Source organism: Doryrhamphus excisus, chromosome 3 (assembly GCF_030265055.1).
Source record: "Doryrhamphus excisus isolate RoL2022-K1 chromosome 3, RoL_Dexc_1.0, whole genome shotgun sequence".
In the NCBI taxonomy this organism is placed as follows: domain Eukaryota; kingdom Metazoa; phylum Chordata; class Actinopteri; order Syngnathiformes; family Syngnathidae; genus Doryrhamphus; species Doryrhamphus excisus.
Genome location: NC_080468.1, coordinates 17034254 through 17057178, shown reverse-complemented (window position 1 = coordinate 17057178; position 22925 = coordinate 17034254). Strand labels below are relative to the sequence as shown.

The following is a 22925-nucleotide window of genomic DNA, read 5'->3' as shown; positions in this document are numbered from 1 at the left end:
GGGGGTCTATGGACACACTTGGAGGCGAAGGACACATCTTTGGGGGGTCTAGGGACATCACACATGTTTGGGGGGGTTTAGGAACATACTTTACATTACGGGGGTTGTAGGGGTGCATGTCTGGGAGGTCTAGTGACCCCGTTTGGGGTGTCTATGGGGTCACACGTTACACTTAAAACTCCACTAAGAATTGGAGGTGTTGGCATGCAGGTTTGGCGAGTGCATCGTATGATCGTAAGATCGTGTGTAGCACGCGAGTAGCATGCACACAGGGCAGGGCTAGCATGCTAATTAGCTGCATGTAGATCAAACTAATGCTGCATTAATCCTGCAGCCTTGCAGTTAATCCTGCCTTCATGAGGATTATAACGCTCCCTTTCATACGGGAGACTAGATTCGCTTTCATTGTGGCCTTCGTTTGTTCCACACAGGCTAATATCCGCTACCCCGATGCCCCCTTCTTCATATATTTTGCAAATATTTCAACTTTCTGCTTCAATTGTCTTTTCATAATATTATGACTTTATTCCAATAATATTACAACTTTTTCCCCAATCTCATTTTCCAAAATGACAACTTCATTTTGTTTGGTTCTCATAATATTACTATTTAGGAAAATAAAATATATTTTTTTCTAAATATTTTCACTCCATGCTACAAAGACATAATTTTTTCACATTTTATAACATATACTTTTTTCTCGTAATTATGACTTTAGTCCTTGATTCATTTTTGCTCTGTTTTCTTGTTAAATTATGTTTTCAAAATGCGCCACAGGCCACATCTTGGACACCCCTAATGTAATTTACCAACGTGTTATGAAAGAACGACCTCGAACCTGAAATTACAGTTGGGGGTTCACACAAATATTGAGTCTACAACGTAGTTCCTCGCTTTTGGGGGGTCCCCAAACCCCCAAAACACAAAAAAGTCCTTTGTTTATATCCCTGATATGAAAAGATAACGCCATCGGCTCCACCCAGCAACAAGCTTCACTCCAAGTCACATGTCATGTTTTTTCCCACTTTTCCTATAATTCTATTATAGTATTCCATACTGTGGTATTTGTGTCATTTATTTGCGGGCATGGCAGTAAACGAAGCGTCATGTGTTCATTCCACCACGTCATTTTGAGTGAGATATCGTTATCGGATAATGAGTTCAATGTATTTAAGGCGGCGCCATATGCTGCAGTGATTTTGCCACATTTAAAATAACCGTGGACGTGAACGGCATCGCAACCCGTCCCTGACGAGAAAACGAGGATCGACGACGTGGTGCGACCCGGCGGGAGGCCGTTCTGGTGACATGTGGCCATCGTCTGCCCGAATCCCCGCGAGACGGCGGGTGAATGGCGTTTGTCAATAACAGCTGCTGCCGGGAATCCACACTTAAACAAACGCCAGTCGTCTGTTGGCTCAGCGGGAGGCGAAGCTCAACCGGAAACACGGCGAAGGGGGGGGGGGGGGGGGGGGCAGCTCCACAGATGGCGAGCACTCTCTTGCTCAGGGAGGCCGTGCATGGACGGTCACTGTTACTATCGTTTATGTGGAAGCATGTAACAATAAGGATGCTAGCTTCTGTTAGCACTGTGTGTTAGCATCTTTGTGTCAGCACTTGAAAGGTCATCAGCGGGAAGAGAGGACAAATGAAGGAGTAAAGCCACCAAATGATGAGAGATGAGACCAAGGCGTGGAAGAGGATGGATGGCGTGGAGGAAATGAGGTCATAAGGTGCGGCGGCAGGATTGCGACAAGTGGAGAGCGATGGCGGGAAGGAAGGATCTGTTTTAGAGAGGCCGAGGAGGGAGCGGGTAAAGGTAATCATCCTTGTCCTGACCGTGGGGTGGGGGTGTTGCTGGGTGGAACATGGCGAGAAGATGGCGTCCATTCAAGATGGCTGCTTCTGCAGCAACGTTTTACACAATGGCCCTTGAACACAAGCAAGATAAGAAAGTGAAAGTGAAAGTACGGATCACGGTGGTGTCTCAATTTGCAAACTTACCCTTATCCAAAGTGCGGCCCAGGGGACTTTTGAGGCCCACAGTACATTCTAAAAATATCATTTAACAAGAAAACTAAACGGCAACAGCAAAAATGGAAATTCATTCATTTTCTTCCGCTTATCCTCACGAGGGTCGCGGGGGTGCTGGAGCCTATCCCAGCTGTCTTGGGGCGAGAGGCGGGGTACACCCTGGACTGGTGGCCAGCCAATCACAGGGCACATATAGACAAACAACCATTCACACTCACATTCATACCTATGGACAATTTGGAGTAGCCAATTAACCTAGCATGTTTTTGGAATGTGGGAGGAAACCGGAGTACCCGGAGAAAACCCACGCATGCACGGGGAGAACATGCAAACTCGAGGGTGGAATTGAACTCGGGTCTCCTAGCCGTGTGGCCTGCATGCTAACCACTCGGCCTCAGATAATCAAAGTAAGATGGATGAATGATATTTGAAAAGAAAGGGGGCCAAGGACAAAGATGAATGTCTCTTCTTGAATGTATAGAACTTGTATCTATATCTATAGAACTCATATAGAACTCATATCTACCACAAAAAGCCAAAGTGGCCAGTGGCAGCCATTGTTTTTCAGTCCATGTCCCGTGGTGAAGAAGTTAGGACACCCCTGCTTTGGTGCGGCCAAATGCAGTTGACCGTCGCTCTGTGTATGCGTGTACATGGACTAGCAAGCTAGCAGGGTTATTAATGGATCGCTTACTTATCAGACACACGGAGGCAGCCGTCGCCATGGCAACTGCATCTGCAGTGCCCCAGAAAGAATAAGCGGGGGGGAGAAAGAAGCGGAATGCGAGGTGAAAAACAAAGCCTGGGGGGAGGAGAGGCGGGAGGAGCAAAAGGAGCTGTGCAGCTGGTGGATGGATGGATGGATGATGGAGACAGAGAAGGAAGGATGGAAGGAAGACAAGGGAGGGAAGGTGGGATGGAAGGGAGGAAGAAGAGGAGAAGTTGCATGAAGGATGGAAGAAGGCAACAGGAGGAAGACGACTGTAGAGAGAAGACGGAGAAGAGGAGGGGAGAGGAAAGGAGGAAAGGAGGGAGTGAGGGAGGGAGGAGAGTGATTTCCACGAGGAAGGTTTGATTCAGCAGAAAGTGTGACCTTGGTGAGGAGGACATCAGCTCATCTTCCTGTTGGCGTGTCATTCTTAGCGGCAGCTAAAACGCACTTTGACACATTTCCTTGAAAAAGCACTTTTTTTGATGCTGAGATGTCCATGCTTAAATATGCACATGAAGGCACCACTTACCATCGGGTGCACATCACGTACTGTGAAGGCATCATGTGACCAATGAAGGACGGACTGCTGACTCTTGCAGTCAGGAGGTCAAGAGGTCACCAGGAAGTGACGGAGAAAAAAACAAAACACCAACAATATAATGGATTTGTACTTATTAAAGACTGCGGGCCACATGTTGGACACCCCTGTTCACCGATGAGACGTGTCCCAACACTTTTGTCCATTAAGAGTAGCTAATAAGACAGGAGAAGGCTTTAAAACACACATGGGGTGGGGGCGCTGCGGTCTAAAAATAGACATCAACAGCAGCACAGCTTTAAATATTTGATGTCCTCCTGAGCGAGGAGGCAGGGTGGGGCGGCGGGTCCGCATCAAGACCGGGGAGGGGGTGAGGGTTTGTTTCCAAACAGGAGGCAGGAAAAAGGATGAAAGCTCTGACGAGAAGGCAGCAGCGTGAAGCGACACCGCGTGAGAAATGGAAAATAAAAATAAAAATAAAAACTTCTGCTATTTAGAAACTGAAGGCCATGATGAAATACACACATTGTATTTGTAGGCTTTAGAAATACAGAAATACTGCAAATAGGCCACGGCCGCCCACCTCCGCGGACGCGCTGCGCCTCTTTCAAGGACACTTGGAGGTTAAATCTTCATGTGGCGACAGCGGGGGGGGAGGGAGAGCGGTGAAAAAAACAATCCCGCTGCCTCTCAAGGATTCAAGTGCACGCCGACAGTGATGGATGAGATGGCATGGAGAGGAGCCCACCTACATTAAACCGCCCCCAGGCCTCCAGGCCCCCAAGCCCCCAGGCCCCAGCGTTAATTCATCTTGACCTGCTCACCTTATAAGAGTTTGTTTGTATGAAGCATACAGTACACTACAAGAGTATATGACATTAGCATCTTATGGCTAGCACTCTCATGGGGAGTTATTATTGCCCCCCCCCCCCCCCCCCAATGATAGAAACCCATTTTTTTCCACTCCACAAATGGCCAAAACATGGAACAGCGGTTCCAAAATGACCAAAGAGTGCAGCGAAGACGCATCCAAGAGGTCACAAAAGACCCCACAACAAGATCCAAAGAAGTGGAGGCCAGTGTTCAGGACCCCACCATAACAAGGACCACCTAGATGTCAGAGTTCCAAGACCAAAAACCACTGCTGAACAAAAAGAACACTGAAGGAGTAGTTGGGATTTTTGGACATGGGGAGTTGAATGACACCCCCATAAGCCGTGAAGTCCGTCAACAGCGACTCCCTCCTGACTCACCATTAGTACTCTAATGGTTACTAGTTATTGCATCATCTTCCGCTGTCAATCAAAGACGAGCATCCTCTCACCTCTTGAAGTGGCTGAGCAGGGCGCCGACCAGCTCCCCGATGCGGCTCTCGTTGGAGGGTACCAGGCCCTGCAGGCACACCACCAGGTCTTTGCTGTCCTTGGTGTGGAACACCACCAGCTGGTCCTTCCCCGGGGACACGCTCACGCCCGTCACCTGGGACGCACAGGTTTACAAAGCATTATAATGTGTTGCGTAACATGTCTTGTTTAATAATGAGGGAAGGCGGGAGAGTGAGGTCTGATGTGGTTTCTGGACCGGACCGTCGTGGTGGAAAGAGAGTCGAGCCACAATACTAAACACTCCATCCTCGCCCTCATTTATGGTCATGAGCTTTGGGTCAGTGGGTTCCAGATGAGCGTCCTCCAAAGGGTGGCAGGACTAGGAGCTAGGTCGAGGAGCTTGGTCCTTCTGGTGAGGAGAGCCCGGGGCAGAGAGAGGACACGCTGAAGGGATTATGTCTCACAGTTGGGCTTGGTGTCCCCCAAGGGACACTGGAGGAGGTGGCCGGTTCCGAGAAGAAGAATAAGCTCCTCTTCTCCCACATCTTTATCAGCAAATATAAGTAGACGTGTCATTTCCACTTCCATGGTGATGGAACTTGGAATTCCCGTCATAAAAAGAAGCTTGGAATGTCTCCTTCATAACCGGGACCACCTGAACGTTTACATTTATATTGAAGGCCTAATTGATGGCAGCGCGCCTCCTCATGAGTGGGCTAATGATACACTCTCATTTGTTTCCTCGTCTTGATCCACTCAATCACTGTGAGCTCCTGAATGAATCCAGGAGAGCCGCTCTTCTGTTCCGCCATCTGTTTCATTGTCGGCGGTGTTGGTGGCGGTGGGCATTGGGAGACCGGGGGCACAACCACGCTTCTGCTGGTTTGGTTGCCATGAGGACGCGATGCGATCCCTTCCGTGGAGAGACTTTCAGGTTATGTAACACATCCTTTGCCAGTTGACTCCCGTGTTAAAGCACAGTGTGCTTACACCAGGACCAGAATGGCGAGGAGCGAAAACAGAAGGAGAGGAGCGTTGCTCGCCACCAGACATCAGCTGAGCCGCTCTGTAACCATGGTGACACCATCTCCAGGGAAGTTGGCATGACAACGGCAGGAGGAGGAGACGGTGCAGGCGGAGCGGAGCTGGGCGCCGGTGATGTCACGGCGTTGTGTCGGTTAGTACTTCCCGTGGACGACTTGGCTCGGTGCATGGCGTGCCTAATGTTTTGGACCGCCATACATCTCATCTGTGGCTTAATCCAAACCTGCTGCTTGTCTCTTTCGCTTTCTGGTGCCATCTGTGGCGTCCAGATGAAGCCGCGGCGCCATCGGCTGTCTTCATGTCCCGACAGGGGTGGGCGGGGTTGGGTGGGGTTGCGAGACACCAAACAACACAAGCAACAAAAAGGCTAAATGAAGTCAAATAGAAATATAAGGCATTCAAAGACGTGATGATATGTAGTATTCTAGAATGGCCACTAGGTGTCAGTAATGTTCCCCTGTTGGGGAATAGGACAGCAAAAGTTTTTATGTCTTATTTTGTTTTATGTCTGCTATGTCGGGTAATAGCAATGTAAAGGTGGCTGTAGGGGTGTTATGTCATGTCAAGAGGGCTCTAATAATGTTAAAATCTGCATCTACAAGGTTGTAACTAGGTTTCCTATACCTTATAGTCTTATTGTCTCTTATTATGTTTAGTGCTGTGTCGAGGTAAAGGTTACAAGCCAAAGGAGTCCTACGTTGTAGAGGGGGATGCTCTTCATGAGTTTGTACTGCTTCAGGGGGTCCATCTTGTACAGGTGGCGGTCTGTGATGAGCACGGCTCTGTCCTCCGCCTTGTGGAAGTGGTTAATCTGGAAAAACACAACCTGGCTGGTTATTCTCTCTCATGAACTCACAAGGCGGCCGGGCGTGCACCCGGCACCCACCTTGCGCACGTTGCACGCGAAGAGGACTCTCATGAACTTGTCTTTGCGCTGCAGCTCGCTGGACACCAGCGTGAAAGATGCGGCGCCGTCGGGACTGTCTCGCTTCTGTGAAGAAATTAGTATCAACTTTGGTCTTTGCTCTGTTTTAATTTGTTTTGTTTGCTACTGTATTATATTGTAATAAAAAATACAAACAATTCTAGTAAAAAAATAAGTAAAAAATGACAATTATGCTAGTAAAATGGCATTATATTTTCTCATTGTATATTATTATTTTAGATTTTTTTTCTCTTAATATTTTGACTTTATTCCTGTAAACTGATTCCATTTTTGCTGCTGTTTTTTCTTTAGTTTTCTTATTATTTTTTTAGAATGTGCCACAGCAAAACAAATAGACAAATAAACAAAGCCCAATCAAATCCGTATTTGTATATCACAGTCCTTCCAAAGCTAATGTTGGCCGTATTGATCGTTCTTTTCCTGCGCTTCCATTCTCCAATCATCAGACAGCAGCGTCTACTCACCAGATAGTTTCCTTCCCAGGCTCGCTGCAGGCCCAGGTCAGCCCTGTGGCCCTTGAGGGCCTCCAGACAGGCCACCTTGGCCCTCACCTGCAGGGCCTCCTCAGCGCTCAGGCCTTTGATCAGCGTCCACGCCCACCACCTGCAGCAAAGACAACAAGAACATCAACCTCCTCCATCGGGAGACACTACCAGCGGCGGGGCAAAGTTCTCGCCGCGCCGCCGAAGCAAAGCGCCACGAGGATGAAAGGCGGCAGAGAGCCTTTGGAAGGTGGGAGGGGAGAAAAAAAAAATCGATGGAGTGAGAGCACAAGGAATAGTGCTTCAAAGCGACTGATGTGGATGAGAACCAAGACTTGAGGCCTCGTCCGACCCCTGCAGCTCAGGTCAAGGCTGCTTGTGGAAAAAGCCTGCGTGTGTTTGCAGGATTGAGAACGGCCCGGCTGGCGAGAGCGCTACATCCATGCGCCATGCGTACCTGCTGTAGATGCTCCTGAGCGACTCCTCGAACCGACGCAGGACCTTGGGGGGCGCGGGCCACTTGACATGCTTGCCGTGGTCTTTCATGGAGCGCACGTTGCGGAAGCGGCGGTTGACCTCGCGGATGTACGACTTGACCTTGTAGTGCCTGTAGGCCCGCAGGATGATCAGGGCCGCCCGCATGCGGCGGTAGCGCATCCTGGCGATGGTGCCCCTCCACACCTGGAGACCACATCATACATCATCTTGACCTGCAAGAAGGCTTTAAATGTGTTCAAATGTGTCCTGTACATCTGTAAGCTTTGCTTCAACTCATACAAGTCCAATTTGGGAGTGATAGTCATGTGACCACCTCAGGATATGACTTCCCCAAGCACATTATTTGCCAATAAAGTTCATTTTAAAGCCATTTAACAATGGTAATGCCTTAATACAGTGTCAAATATCACAAATGAGCTATCCTTACCAGAGTTCTCCGCTAAACTCATCGAAAACACGCTACAGAAGCAAGCTAGCTTTTAGCCGGAACCCATAAGAAGCCATGGTGACGCCGTGTCCCCAAAATGGCAGCGTGTCAAGTAAGCTAGCTCATTTCCAAAAGCATCTTTTTTTGCCATTAAAGCTCATTTCAAAGCTCATTAAGCATTGTAATGCTTTAGTAAGGTGTCATACAATACAGTTAAGGTCTTCTGCCGAAATCTTTTAAATGAATTAATGGAAAATAAGCTAAGGAAGCTAGCTAGCTTTTAGCCAGAACCCATAAGAAGCCATGGTGATGCCGTGTCCCCAAAATGGCAGCGTGTCAGGTAAGCTAGCTCATTTCCAAAAGCATCTTTTTTTGCCATTAAAGCTCATTTCAAAGCTCATTAAGCATTGTAATGCTTTAGTAAGGTGTCATACAATACAGTTAAGCTCTTCTGCCTATATATTTTTTAATGAATTAATGGAAAATAAGCTAAGGATGCTAGCTAGCTAGCTTTTAGCCTTAACCTATAAGAAGCCATGGTGATGCCGTGTCCCCAAAATGGTAGCATGTCAGCTAGCTCATGTCCGACAGCTTCTATTGTGCCATTAATGCTTATTTGTTTAACAAATTTAATGCTTCAATACGAAAAAAGTATTTTAATGTTACCTTTGTGCTGTTGTGGGTCATAAGTGGCTTGGAGGAAATATGAAATGTGAAATAAATTCTCATCCAATCTCATGTTATCATGATTAGCATCAGTGGTGTGTGTCTAAGACAGTGTTGCCAATAAAGCATTCAATTAAAACGCCCTGGTGCTGCAGGGTGGCATCATAGAGATGTCATGAATATTTCATGTGTCCCATGGTTGGGGGGGGGCAGCGAGGAAGCACATGAATATTAAAATTACGGTGGAGGAGGTGGTCTTCACCTGATGAGCTGTCATCAACAGCGAGGAGGACGCTCAGTCACGCTGCTGATGATGACTGCAATTTCTTCCTTTTACAAGAAAAGGCTAACTACGGCTAAGGCTGGGATCGGCTATAAATATAATAAATATACAAAAAGAACAGAAAAATATATTTTTGGGACCAAAAGTCAGTGAATTTGCACCGTGTCTACGTTCCTGAAATGCACTACCGTATTTTGGTGAGTTTATAATATCATGTCACATCAACTGCACTTTTTGGGAATTTTATTCATTCCCAATCATTTCTTTCCCTTTTCTGTGCAATCTAGCGCAAGAAAACTAGTTAATATGAGCTAGCTAACAACAGACGTCATGGTAAATACTTAGACGCTACAATGACACGTCGCTAACCACTAGTCCATTTGGCTACCAAGACTCAGCAAGATGCTGGTTTATCTATGCTGCTGTTATCAAAGGAAACCAAGATGGCCGACTTCCTGTGTGGAAAAGATTGGAAACAATGGGCATGTATGTAAAAAAAAATGTAAAAAAAAGTGCAGTTCCTCTTTAATAAGGAATAAAATATTTCAATATATTTTAATTTCTATTTAAATAATTGCTACATTTATTCTCCTGTAGTTTATTTTATTGTGTTTTTTGAACTGCCATAAATTGTATTTGACTGCTAATTAGAATTGACTTGATAAATCATTTAATATTGGAGTATATTTGATATTTTTGGGTGAATAATTTCAAAACTATTGATTTGATTATTTTCTGGTTGGTTATATCGTGTTTACATGTAAACATGTTTACATGTAAAATAACTGCTGGACTGCATTTCACTGCTAAAAACAATATATTATACTATATTTGATATCTTTTCAATCATACTTCAACAATAAGGATCAAACATCCACAATGCGTGACGGTGTAATCCAGATTGGATCCAGATTGGCGTGGCAGCCATGAAGCAGGTTGAGTGTATCGTATCGTGCATTCTGTGAAGTCAGAGTAGGAACTCCACCGGAAGCTGGAACCTTCCGGTGACTCTCCATACGAAAAGCCTGCTGCTGCATGGCGTCGGCAGCGTGCACGGGATGTGTTTATCCAAGCAAATGGCTAATTAAAGCCCTGGGAGGGAGGTGGAGGTCAATTGGAGGGGAGGAGGAATAAAAGAGCATAAAGTGACAATAAATCTCCTCCCTGGGGACAACAATGCTCTCATTACGGGGGTGGGGGCCTGAGAAAAAAACACACTCTGGGGGATTGAGCATAAATTGTGGCACGGCAATAAAAACACGCGGTCCTCCTTTGATGGCCTGGTGAGGACTTAGCAGGAGAAGGAGCAGAAGAGGAATAAATACAACATATGAGACAGATCCACAAGCGTGACCGGGGGCCTCCCACTGGCGCCACACTCGACTGCCGCCTGCGTGTCCTCTGAGAATATCGAGCTGTTGTTCCCGGCGAGCGACACGCCGCGTGCGCGTGCGCCAAGATTTAGCCGTTAGCACAAATCAATCAAGAGAGCTTTGCTGAAAGGCGCGTCACGGCCGCGATTGACCGAAGCGATGCGGCGGCGAGGAAGTTCCATTTCAAGTCAGCCATCAATTAAGACGCCATTGATTAGGAGGAAGAAGCAGCGTTAGTCACCTCTGGAGGACGTTTGAAGGATGAACAGTCGACAACAGCCTGCAAGCACGTCATCAGGGACAAATACAGTCCAGGCGTTGGTATCAGATGTGTTCATTTGCAATTGAGAGACTCTTATTTGCTCGGTAGTTGGGTGGAACGCCACGCCATCATCACGCCATTGTCGCGGAAGTGAGTTATGCACAGCTTCAAGGTGTCGTCATCCTCACGTGTACCAATTGTGATGAAGATCTGACCTTGCGGGATTGAGTTATTAACGTTTACAGTTTAGTGGCGACTTTGCCCAGAAAGGCGGCTAGGCTACTCAGACAATAAGTAGCGCTAGCCAATATTCCTCAAACATGTGAGGAAAGTGCATAATAAAAATAATAATAATAAGAAGAAGAAAAAGCTCGGGCCCGGATGAAAAAGTAGGTCTGAGTGACGCACTGACAGCTGAAGCAGAGAACACCGCGGAGCCGCTTTGGAAAGCAATTAAGACGGCGGCCGGGAATTCCATTGGGAATGTCTGTGACAAGCACACACTTACTGAGACGTGCTTGGCTGCACTGGAATTGATGAAATATTCATTTCGGAGCCGATGGGGGAGGAGGGGGGGGGGGGGGGGGGGCTCACGCTTTATCCCGTTGTGATTCCTCGATGCAGGAAATGACAGGGTGGATTGAAGCGGCAGACGTGATGTTTGATAGACAGGTAAAAAGGTTTGAGCCCGAAAAGAGGGAGTGGACTTTACATGGCATACACGCCGTGCCGTGCACCGCCACCTTACAAGGGAACATCTGTGGGAAGGACGGCGCGAGGTCACATGGATCAATATGAAGGTCAGCCAATCAATCGCCTTCTGAAGATAATTTGATTGGAAAGCCGTGAAGATGCACATTAGCGTAGCATTAGCATAGCACTAGTGTAACATTTGTGTAGCATTAGCGTAGCACTAGTCTAACATTTGTGTAGCATTAGCGTAGCACTAGTGTAGCATTAGTGTAGCACTAGTGTAGCATTTGTGTAGCATTAGTGTAGCACTCGTGTAGCACTCGTGTAGCACTCGTGTAGCACTCGTGTAGCATTTGTGTAGCATTAGTGTAGCATTTGTGTAGCATTAGTGTAGCATTAGTGTAACATTTGTGTAGCATTAGCGTAGCACTAGTGTAGCACTAGTGTAGCATTTGTGTAGCATTAGTGTAGCATTAGTGTAGCATTTGTGTAGCATTTGTGTAGCATTAGCGTAGCACTAGTGTAGCACTAGTGTAGCACTCGTGTAGCATTAGTGTAGCATTAGTGTAGCATTTGTGTAGCATTTGTGTAGCATTTATGTAGCATTTATGTAGCATTAGTGTAGCATTTGTGTAGCATTTGTGTAGCATTTGTGTAGCATTTGTGTAGCATTTGTGTAGCATTAGTGTAGCATTAGTTTTGCATTAGTGTAGCATTAGTTTTGCATTAGTTTTGCATTAGTGTAGCATTAGTGTAGCATTACTGTAGCATTTGTGTAGCATTGACCAATACCCGCTTAGCAGTATCGTGTTGGCGTGGTGCTTGATGGGGGGGTCGTCTCACCTTCTGGAGGAAGAGGACGATCCTCTGCACCATTTCAGCGCGCTGCTCCTCCAGGCTGAAGAGCGTGCGTGGCGTGCGGACGAAGACTTTGGTCTTGCCGTAGGCCACGTCGTGGTCGAAGCCGCTGCCCTGCAGGAGCTTCTTGACGGCGTCCTTGTCTGAGGGAAGGTCATGGTTTGGCCAGGTGAACTCTGAGATCATCTTGTACCTGCAGGGGGGGGGGGCCTCAGGGTCACTAGGTGTCTCTAATCTTACATTGATAAGAAAAAGAAGTAAAACAACAACAATGAACGAGTCTACATGGTGTACTATATTGTGTAAGAGTCACTATAGGGGTGTTACCTTATGTCTAGAGGGCTCTGATGTTACAAAATCAACAAAGCATCCAGTGTGTCTGCCAACAGTAAATCTAGGCTAATAATTAAGGAGCGTCAGGATATTTCTAAGAGGGTTTCAGTTCCAATATCCGAGTTACTGAGCCGGAGCTCTGCTCCGTGTGATTTATGGCCGCTGCTTGGAGACCCCAGCAACGTTTAGACTTTGACAGGAAAGTCAACGAGCTGCGAAAGCGCCTTCAAAACATCCCGGGTCCTGAGTTTCCTCCACGTCGCACAGCCGAGTCACGCTCAAAGCTGCCTTCCAAGATGATGACCCAGCGCTGACAGAGGCCGGTGGGCGAGCGTGACACGTCGCCAACGACACATCGCCAACGACACGTCGCCAACGACACGACTGGTGTGCGCCTGTTTGTCAGCGCCTCCAACCTCCTGCGTCTCCTTTCCAATGGCGACCGAAGCGTACATGCCTGGACAACTTGGTGTCTGAAACACGGCACGATAAGCTCAAGTGTGAGCGCGGCACACGTGGTGAGCGTGTCATCAGAACGGACTGGAAATATTCCACAAACAAAGCAGAATAGGAAAGGTCGTTTCATGAATGCCGTTGGAAAATAATGCTAACGACTCCAAGTAAGACTAGAAATACTCCACCAAATCATAATGCAGCAAAATAAAAGGCATCCTTTCATGAACATGATCACCCCTCATCCAAATTATTAAGGCAGCAGCAATGCTGGCCAAAGTAAATATTCCCAATGACTCCAACTAAGACTGGAAATATTCCACCAGGTATTAGAAACTGCAGTAACTGCAGAATGGAACGGGCCACTTCATGTACGCCATCGCCGTTTTGCAAGTAAATCAATACAGCAGCAATCCTGAGCAAAATTAATAATCAGATCAATTCCACGTAAGACTGGAAATATTCCACCATGTCAGAGAAACTGCGGTAAAACTAGACGGACTAAGACGGACCGTTTCAGGAATGGGATCAGCCTTCCTGCCAATAAATAACGACAATACTGCACCAAGTCATAGTAGTGAACATAGGCAGGGGGTCAGAAGGGGGGGGTGCTGTACCTCTGCAGGAAGCGAGGGTACGTCTGCCTGTAGGCGAAACCGGCGCGGCGTACTCGCACGTTCTCCAGCAGGCCCAGATACTCCACCTGGTGGCGACATCGCTCACGCTCAAAGAGCAGCGGCGACTTGACGTCGTTGGGCTTGATGCAGCGAACGTAGTAGGGCTCCTGCGGGGAGAGCGTCATATCGTGAAAGGCACCGCTGAAACCCCCCTCGAGTCCTCACCTTGCAGGCCAGGTTCTCCACTAACGAGATCATGGAGTTTTTGAAGAGCGTGGCGGCGGTGAGCGGGCGCTTGGTGACCTCCGTGATGCTGAGCTTGCCCTCAGGCCACATGGCCTTCAGCACGGCGTTGGAGCTGGACATCACGAGGGACACGTTACTATGGAGGCCATGCAGCAGAGCATCATGGGTAATGTGTTGCGTCACCTGTTGTACAGCAGCCTCTTAAAGTCCTGGAACAGAGTGTCTTTGTTCTTGTCGATGAAGCCCACCACCGAGTACCTGAGGAAGGAGAGGGTGGGGCGGTGGGACGGTGAAGGTAAAACCAGCTAATCCTATTAAGTCGCGTACGGCTGAGATATGAGGCGCGGAGGAGCTCGGGGATCAATCAAGCCTGGCCGCGTCCCCCCCCCGCCCCCCCCCCCCACCCCCAGGGAGAAGCGGGAGGGGGGCACTTAACCCTCACAAATGGGCTGAAGGCGAGCACTTTAGGAGGGCTTAGCACGTGTCATTTATTATTTGAACGCCGTCCAACGGCTTCAGGGACTGTCATCAAGCAATGATGATGTCATTTCAACACTCTCGCCCTCTCTCTCTCTCCCTCTCTCTCTCTCGTTCTCCCCGTGGGTGTCAGAGAGGAATGGGAATACTCACACCACATCTCCAGCGTAGTGTCGAATACGAAAGTCTCTGTCAAACTCCAGACTCTTGTCGGTGGGGGAGAGCTGCACAGACACAACATACGGATCTTCATCTTGGTGGTAACATTCGCTGCCTCACAGATTTGACCATTTTTGGTACCAATGACATGAAAAATAGGCATAAAAAGAAAAGTGAAATAGTGTGGAATAAAAAAAACAGCTAGAATTGAATAGAATAAAGTCAAAATAAAGACTAGAACAAAGAACTAAAACGAGAATTAAAAAAATAAATAAAAGAAATAATTTAATAATAAATGTATTTAATAATATAATTGAATAATTAAAAAAAATACAAGTCCTAATAGTAGGAAAAAGAAATCAAACTGAATAAACTGGTCATTTTTGGTTAATTATGTTGGAAAGCTTATAATGAAAAAAAATATTATCTGAAAAAAGTTAAGTATTGAGTTGTGGACTCCTATAGAGCAGCTACACACAATAACCAGCACATAAAGCTTTCAACATCTTCCAGAATCTGCACCTATTCAGCTCTATTTCTTTGGATTTTGTGTTTCCCACAAAAGCCGGTCTGTTTTAATGTATTCCACCCAAACCTTTGGCATGGTTTAACACCAGAATGCAACATTATGATTACATTTATAGGTCAGAAAGGTGGAAAAAGCATCATAGGTCCATGTAAAAAAAATTCAGTCAAAGTCAAAATATTATGATATTTTCAAGACTAAAGTTAAAACAGTAGAAACTGCAGAAATGAAACAGCTGTAATTTTACAAGAATAAATTCTCAATATTAAGAAAATAAATTTTATGAAAAAAGGTCACAATTTTACAAGAATAAACTGAATTTTAGGAAGAAAAATAATGTCATTTCAGCAGCACAGAGGTTAAATATTAAAGAAAAAATGTTGTAATGTTTTTTTTTAGTCATAACATGAGAATAAGAGAAACAAACAAAAAATATAAGTTGTAATTTCATTAGGGTAAGAAAAAGGTTATATTATTATGGGAATAAAACCAAAATATTACAAAAAGAAAACTTACAAAGATTATTTAAGAAGAACAATGTAAAAAAAAAAAAGAAAAAAAGAGTGAAGTTGATAGTCTTTTTGCCTTATGCGACAAAACGGAGATAAAATATACATAACTTCTTAGCATATGTTTCCAAAACATCAAAGTTTCATATGATGATTTTTCACTAGAAATACATTTGGCCAAATCTTTTTGTATTTTGTGACATAACAACCGTGTGGTTGGATGGACGCCCTCTGCTGGACGACACGGGAACTTCACACAGCGGAGTGAAACCCTGCATCTGTTGCTATGGGGACACGGTCCCATCAGCTTTCCACGGAAGGCTGCATACGGAAAAACGTAACCATTCAAGGGAGGGTTCTGATTATCAGCAACCGTTAATATAAACACATTGCTGCAGAAAACTGCTAATTCAGTATAATAATAACCACACATAATAACTACACCGTTATTATCGTCTGCTATTAGCATTCAGTGGGACAAATATTTCAGTACACTTGAGTGAGGTCCAACTTTGCTCGTCGCTAACAAGAAGCGGGCGTTCGCCCGCGTGGTAAAGTGCTCCACGTGCACGGAACGATGCACGCCATTTGGAGCTAAAGAGCGTCAATGATTCGCCGCTTCACCCGAGCAGAAATCGACCAAAGTCAACTCGCATGAGAAGAAAAGCACCGAGTCCCAAACGCGGGGGCACGAGAGATGGATGGTGGCGTGATGGGAAGAGACAGCGGCGAGCGAGATAGAGATAGAGAGAGAGAGAGAGTGGACGTGGAGGTGTGACGGCTGGATGTGGGCCAGTCGGCGAGGGAGCAGGACCAGCAGAAAAATGAATGAAAGGTGCCATTGTTTGTAAAAAAAAATTAAAACGAGTCATTTGTGCAGAAAGAACACCGCAAAAGCATCACAATCCCGAGAAGGAACATTAGCATTAGCCGTTAGCACCGGACAAACCGGGAGTCCCATCGTGTTGCCTTCAGGGTCTTCACATCACACACACACTTTGGCAGTGTTCCTGTTGGCACCTGCTATGTGTCGCGGATTTAAAGGTTGGTGTGATGGTGTGATGGCGGTGTGTGTGTGTGTGATGGCGGTGTGTGTGTGTGTGTTAGGATGCCAGGCTAAACTAGATGGAACGGGGTTAGAAGAACGGGCACAGGACGAGGGAGGGGTGCAAAAGGACACTTCAATGACACTTCAAAATGTCTGCACTCAATGCTTTGTTTCATAATAAAGCACCACACCGCCATGGTGTGTGTGTATGTGTGTGTGTGTGTGTGTTTTTATTTCTGGAGGTTGAGCTACAAGCGTGCCAACACCGAGCTAAATGTTCTGGGGTGAGCTTGACTCGGCGAAGCAACATCTGGACAGCACATGACCTTCCCCACCGCTGCCCATTTATCCGCACTGCATCCCGACCCTCCCATTGGCTGGCAGTGACGTCACCAGGGAAGCTCTCCCTTCCTTTCCCAGTCATCTGCCGCCCCCTTGTGTCGGCACAGAAGTACCGTGCCTCCTACCTTGCGGCTGGTGTAGTGGGCGTGCTTGGCCAGCTGGCCGTTGAGCCCCTGCAGGAAGAGGTTGTCCGTGACTTTTCCCACGTTCATGCAGGCTTCATCCAGCACGGAGAAGATGCCTTTGTGCTGCTGCTCCACCAGATCCACGATGATCTGATTGTTGAAGTAGTCGATCTGCAGAGAAGGAGCAGCTTTTTACGTCACGTGAGCGACAGTCAAGACGAGGACCGAGACGTGGGACGTACGTGCTTCCATGGGATGCCTTCCCGCTGGTACTCCTCCTGCTCCTGCCTCAGCACCAGCTGGATGAAGAGCTGCTGGAGCTTCTCGTTGCAATAGTTGATGCAGAACTGCTCAAAGCTGCAACAAACAAGGTACGTGTAGAAGTTGCACTTTTTGCCATCGTTTGGCTGGTCCCGCCACGTACATGGTGGGCTTTTGGCGACACCTAGTGGCCACAATCATTCATTGCGCTGAGCTTGTGACGCAGCGAAGGGCACAAACTGAACCATGGTGGTTTTGTTATTTTATTACTTCAAATATTAGGGTTTAAAATACATTTAAAAAACACTATAATAACAAATCGTAATAATGTATCACTTATTTGAATGGTATTCTTTAATTACATATTTTTTTACATATTTGATATGATTTTGTCAGTGTTGTATATTAGCTTGGCTCCATTGTAAATCCCCCTGCTTTTCACTATACAGACTTTTAAATAAATAGAATAAAAATACAATAAAAAAAATATATGAATGAATAAATTATTCTTAATAATTATTTCTAATAATAATGAGTCTTAAATATTAATATTAAATATTATTCCCTTACTTTTTACTTTTGTTATTTAAATTATTTTTATTGTTTATTTATTTATTGTTATTGTTTTTCATATATTTTACAGATTTGATATGGATTTTGTCAATGTTGCGTATTAGCTTGTATATTGTAAATCAGTACCCACTACCTCAGTATACAATGAATGAATAAAGTACACATTTGAAAAGATGCAATAAATGAATGACTTGATATGAATTATATTGATATTATTATATTGAATTCAACGTCTGGTATGGTCAAAGCTAGAATAAGAAATATGGAGGAACACTAAAAGGTCTCACCTGTTGTTCTGGAAGATCTCAAACCCATAGATGTCCAGAACCCCGATGACCGTGTTCTTCCCGTGGACCCTGGCGTCGTAGTTTTTCACCTCGATGACGTCGTTGATGCGGCCCACGATCCAGCAGAAGAGGCGCTCGTACATGGCCTGGGGGGGGACCGCAACGGGGGATATTTGGCTTTTTAGTGGCCCGAAGTATACAACATCAGCATCATTTGAGAATAACATCCAAATATTCACAGAATCATCATCTGATGGGAATAACATTGTAACGTTATGAGGAAAATAATGGCAGTTAAGTAGCATAATGTTGGAATATGAAATCATATTACTAAAAAATAATGAGAAAGAAAGTTGGGGAAAAACTTTTGATATCATGAAAGCTCAAATGGTGCAGAATAATAATGTTATGAGAATGAAGTCCAAATATGATGGGAAAAAAATAGAAAAATTAGGAATAAAAGTCGCAATATTACAAGAATAAAATCATAATATTCACTGCCATATAATATTTTAAGTCACAATATGACAAGAAACATTATAATATGGGGGAAATAAGTCATATTCGTAGCATAAAGTTGAAATCAGAACATGATGTTATTAGATTATTATTAGGTTATTATTAGGATATTATTAGGTTATTATTAGGATGTTATTAGGTTATTCTTAGGATATTATTAGGTTATTCTTAGGATATTATTAGGTTATTATTAGGATGTTATTAGGGTATTATTAGGATATTATTAGGTTATTCTTAGGATATTATTAGGGAATTATTAGGATATTATTAGGTTATTATGAGGATATTAGTAGAATATTATTAGGTTATTCTTAGGATATTATTATGTTATTCATAGGATATTATTAGGGAATTATTAGGATATTAGGTTATTATGAGGATATTAGTAGATTATTATTAGGTTATTCTTGGGATATTATTAGGATATTATTAGGTTATTCTTAGGATATTATTAGGGAATTATTAGGATATTAGGTTATTATGAGGATATTAGTAGATTATTATTAGGTTATTCTTGGGATATTATTAAGTTATTCTTGGGATATTATTAGGTTATTATTAGGATATTATTAGGTTATTCTTGGGATATTATTAGGGAATTATTAGGATATTAGGTTATTACGAGGATATTAGTAAAATATTATTAGGTTATTCTTGGGATATTATTAGGTTATTCTTAGGATATTATTAGGGAATTATTAGGATATTAGGTTATTATGAGGATATTAGTAGAATATTATTAGGTTATTCTTGGGATATTATTAGGTTATTATTAGGATATTATTAGGTTATTATTAGGATCTTATTAGGATATCGTTAGGATATTATTAGGTTATTATTAGGATATTAGGTTATTATGAGGATATTAGTAGAATATTATTAGGTTATTCTTAGGATATTAGGTTATTATGAGGATATTATTATTAGGATCTTGTTAGGTTATTATTAGATTATTATTAGGTTATTAATAGGATATTAATAGGATATTAATAGAATATCAGGCTAATTGTAAAAAGTGAAAGAGGGCAAAAGAGCGCCATAAGTGGTTAGCATATGGGCACGTGTTGCTTTGCTAAATCCCGCCGCGTCACCTTAGCGAGGGCGTCTCGTCCGTAGCCGGCCTCCTGTGCCGTGTGCTGCTTCTCGATGACGTCGCGGCCGGTGGCCACCGTGCGGAAGAGGAGGGCTTTCTCCACGTTGTCCTTCTTGGTGGACAGCAGGTCGCCGATGACCGACACCAGCTTGGCGTTCTCGATCAGGGTGACGTCGCCGTCCACGTCGAACGTCAAGTTCCCCTGAGAGAGACGGGTCAGCACACGTCCCGGACACGTGCGGGGAAAGGTGAGAAAGGTGACGGTACCAGGTGCAGGATGGTGGCCAGGATCTTGTACACCGTCTGGACCTCGTCCCCCGTGAAGCCGATCACTTTCATGGCATCGGCAACGTCTCTGAAATCGGCGCCGTCGTTGATGCTGGACTGCGGACGTAAAAAGCAGAGGTTGGCTCCGCTAGGTTGGGGTCAGGATTGGTGTAGGGTCGTGCAGTGACCTTGGTCTGGCCTCCCACTTTGATGTAGTTGTAGCTCCGTGGGTCCTTCTGGATGTGCAGGGACCGCAGCAAAGCATCAGGAGCTCCCTTCAGCAGCTTGTGGACACAAAACGTACACGTTTGGATTTAGAGGCTTTTCTATGGATTTCCTCTTATTATGTCTATTATCAGGGCGGCACGGCAGTCGAGTGGTTAGCGCACAGACCTCACAGCTGGGAGACCAGGGTTCAATTCCACCCTCTTTGTGGAGTTTGCATGTTCTACCCGTGCATGCGTGGGTTTTCTCTGGGTACTCCGGTTTCCTAACATGCTATTGTCCATAGGTATGAATGTGAGTGTGAATGGTTGTTTGTCTATATGTGCCCTGATTGGCTGGCAATCCAGGGTGTACCCCGCCTCTCGCCCAAAGACAGCTGGGATAGGCTCAAGCACCCCCCGCGACACTCGTGAGGAAAAGCGGTAGAAAATGAATGAACATCTATTATCTTCAGTAATTTCAGTAATAAACTAGAAAATTCCCGCGGAAATTTTGATGGACTGGCCACCTGTGCTGTGAACCTCGGGCCCGGTGGGCCAACGGCTACCGCGATAGCACCTAGCAAGAAAGCCTCAAGTACGGAAAAGGTTGATGCAGTCCCATAGTGTCCCCACATCATGCCAAGTGTGTAATTGCCTTTAAACTTGAGTAAATTAGCTTAAATGCTAACATGCTAACAATCATTATGCTAGCACCTAGCAAGAGAGCCTCAAGTTTAGAAAGTGCCAAGGTTGTCCGATAACCTCCCTACATCATGCCATGTGTGTATTTGCCTTTAAACGTGAGTAAATTAGCTTAAATGCTAACATGCTAACAGTTATCATGCTAGCACCTAGCAAGAGAGCCTCAAGTTTAGAAAGTGCCAAGGTTGTCCTATAACCTCCCTACATCATGCCATGTGTGTATTTGCCTTTAGACATTAGTAAATTAGCTTAAATGCTAACATGCCAACAATCATTATGCTAGCACCTAGCAAGAGAGCCTCAAGTTTAGAAAGTGCCAAGGTTGTCCTATAACCTCCCTACATCATGCCATGTGTGTATTTGCCTTTAAATATGAGTAAATTAGCTTAAATGTTAACATGCTAACAGTCGTCATGCTAGCACCTAGCAAGAGAGCCTCAAGTTTAGAAAGTGCCAAGGTTGTCCTATAACCTCCCTACACCATGCCATATGTGTATTTGCCTGAAGACATGAGTAAATTAGCTTAAATGCTAACATGCTAACGGCTACCATGCTAGCACCTAGCAAGAGAGCATCAAATTGAGAAAGTGCCAAGGTTGTCCTATAACCTCCCCACATCATGTCATGTGTGTATTTGCCTTTAAACGTGAGTGAATTAGCTTAAATGCTAACATGCTAACAACCATTAAGCTAGCACCTAGCAAGAGAGCCTCAAGTCTAGAAAGTGCCAAGGTTGTCCTATAACCTCCCTACACCATGCCATATGTGTATTTGCCTGAAGACATGAGTAAATTAGCTTAAATGCTAACATGCTAACGGCTACCATGCTAGCACCTAGCAAGATAGCATCAAGATGAGAAAGTGCCAAGGTTGTCCTATAACCTCCCCACATCATGCCATGTGTGTATTTGCCTTTAGACATGAGTAAATTAGCTTAAATGCTAACATGCTAACGGCTAACATGCTAGCACCTAGCAAGACAGCCTCAAGTTTAGAAACTACCAAGGTTGTCCTATAACCTCCCCACATCATGTCATGTGTGTATTTGCCTTTAAACGTGAGTAAATTAGCTCAAATGCTAACATGCTAACAATCATTATGCTAGCACCTAGCAAGAGAGTCCCAAGTTTAGAAAGTGCCAAGGTTGTCCTATAACCTCCCTACATCATGCCATGTGTGTATTTGCCTTTAGACATGAGTAAATTAGCTTAAATGCTAACATGCTAACGGCTAACATGCTAGCACCTAGCAAGAGAGTTTCAAGTTTACAAAGTGCCAAGGTTGTCCTTCAACCTCCCTATATCATGCCATGTGTGTATTTGCCTTTAGACATGAGTAAATTAGCTTAAATGCTAACATGCTAACAGCAAACATGCTAGCACCTAGCAAGACAGCCTCAAGTTTAGAAAGTGCCAAGGTTGTCCTATAACCTCCCTACATCATGCCATGTGTGTATTTGCCTTTAGACATAAGTAAATTAGCTTAAATGTTAACATGCTAACGGCTAACATGCTAGCACCTAGCAAGACAGCCTCAAGTTTAAAAACTGCCAAGGATGTCCTATGACGTCCCTGCATCATGCATGTGTGTATTTGCCTTTAAACATGAGCAAATTAGCTTAAATGCTAACATGCTAACAGTCATCATGCTAGCACCTAGCAAGAGAGTCCCAAGTTTAGAAAGTGCCAAGGTTTCCTATAACCTCCCTACATCATGTCATGTGTGCATTTGCCTGTAGACATGAGTAAATTAGCTTAAATGCTAACATGCTAACGGCTACGATGCTAGCACCTAGCAAGAGGGCCTTAAGTTTAGAAACTGCCAAGGTTGTCCTATAACCTCCCCACATCATGCCATGTGTGTATTTGCCTTTAAACGTGAGTAAATTAGCTTATATGCTAACACGCTAACAGTCATTATGCTAGCACCTAGCAAGAGAGCCTCAAGTTTAGAAAGTGCCAAGGATGTCCTATAACGTCCCTGCATCATGCATGTGTGTATTTGCCTTTAAACATGAGCAAATTAGCTTAAATGCTAACAT

The 22925-nt window shown here is 44.8% G+C and overlaps 1 protein-coding gene across 1 annotated transcript in view; it reads right to left on the bottom strand.

Annotated features, from left to right (window-relative positions):
* The window catches only part of myo1d (myosin 1D), a 39937-nt gene that overhangs the window by 2905 nt on the left and 14107 nt on the right, over positions 1-22925 (bottom strand). The window contains exons 7-22 of the mRNA XM_058065897.1: positions 20165-20260; positions 19977-20093; positions 19708-19911; positions 18098-18243; positions 17219-17333; positions 16977-17147; positions 14421-14491; positions 13974-14048; positions 13770-13902; positions 13545-13711; positions 12127-12334; positions 7539-7762; positions 7064-7202; positions 6540-6644; positions 6351-6464; positions 4609-4763 (exon numbers count right to left, since the gene is read on the bottom strand). Coding sequence (XP_057921880.1) covers positions 4609-4763; positions 6351-6464; positions 6540-6644; positions 7064-7202; positions 7539-7762; positions 12127-12334; positions 13545-13711; positions 13770-13902; positions 13974-14048; positions 14421-14491; positions 16977-17147; positions 17219-17333; positions 18098-18243; positions 19708-19911; positions 19977-20093; positions 20165-20260 — 2240 coding nt within the window. The remainder of the gene's footprint in view (positions 1-4608; positions 4764-6350; positions 6465-6539; positions 6645-7063; positions 7203-7538; positions 7763-12126; positions 12335-13544; positions 13712-13769; positions 13903-13973; positions 14049-14420; positions 14492-16976; positions 17148-17218; positions 17334-18097; positions 18244-19707; positions 19912-19976; positions 20094-20164; positions 20261-22925) is intronic.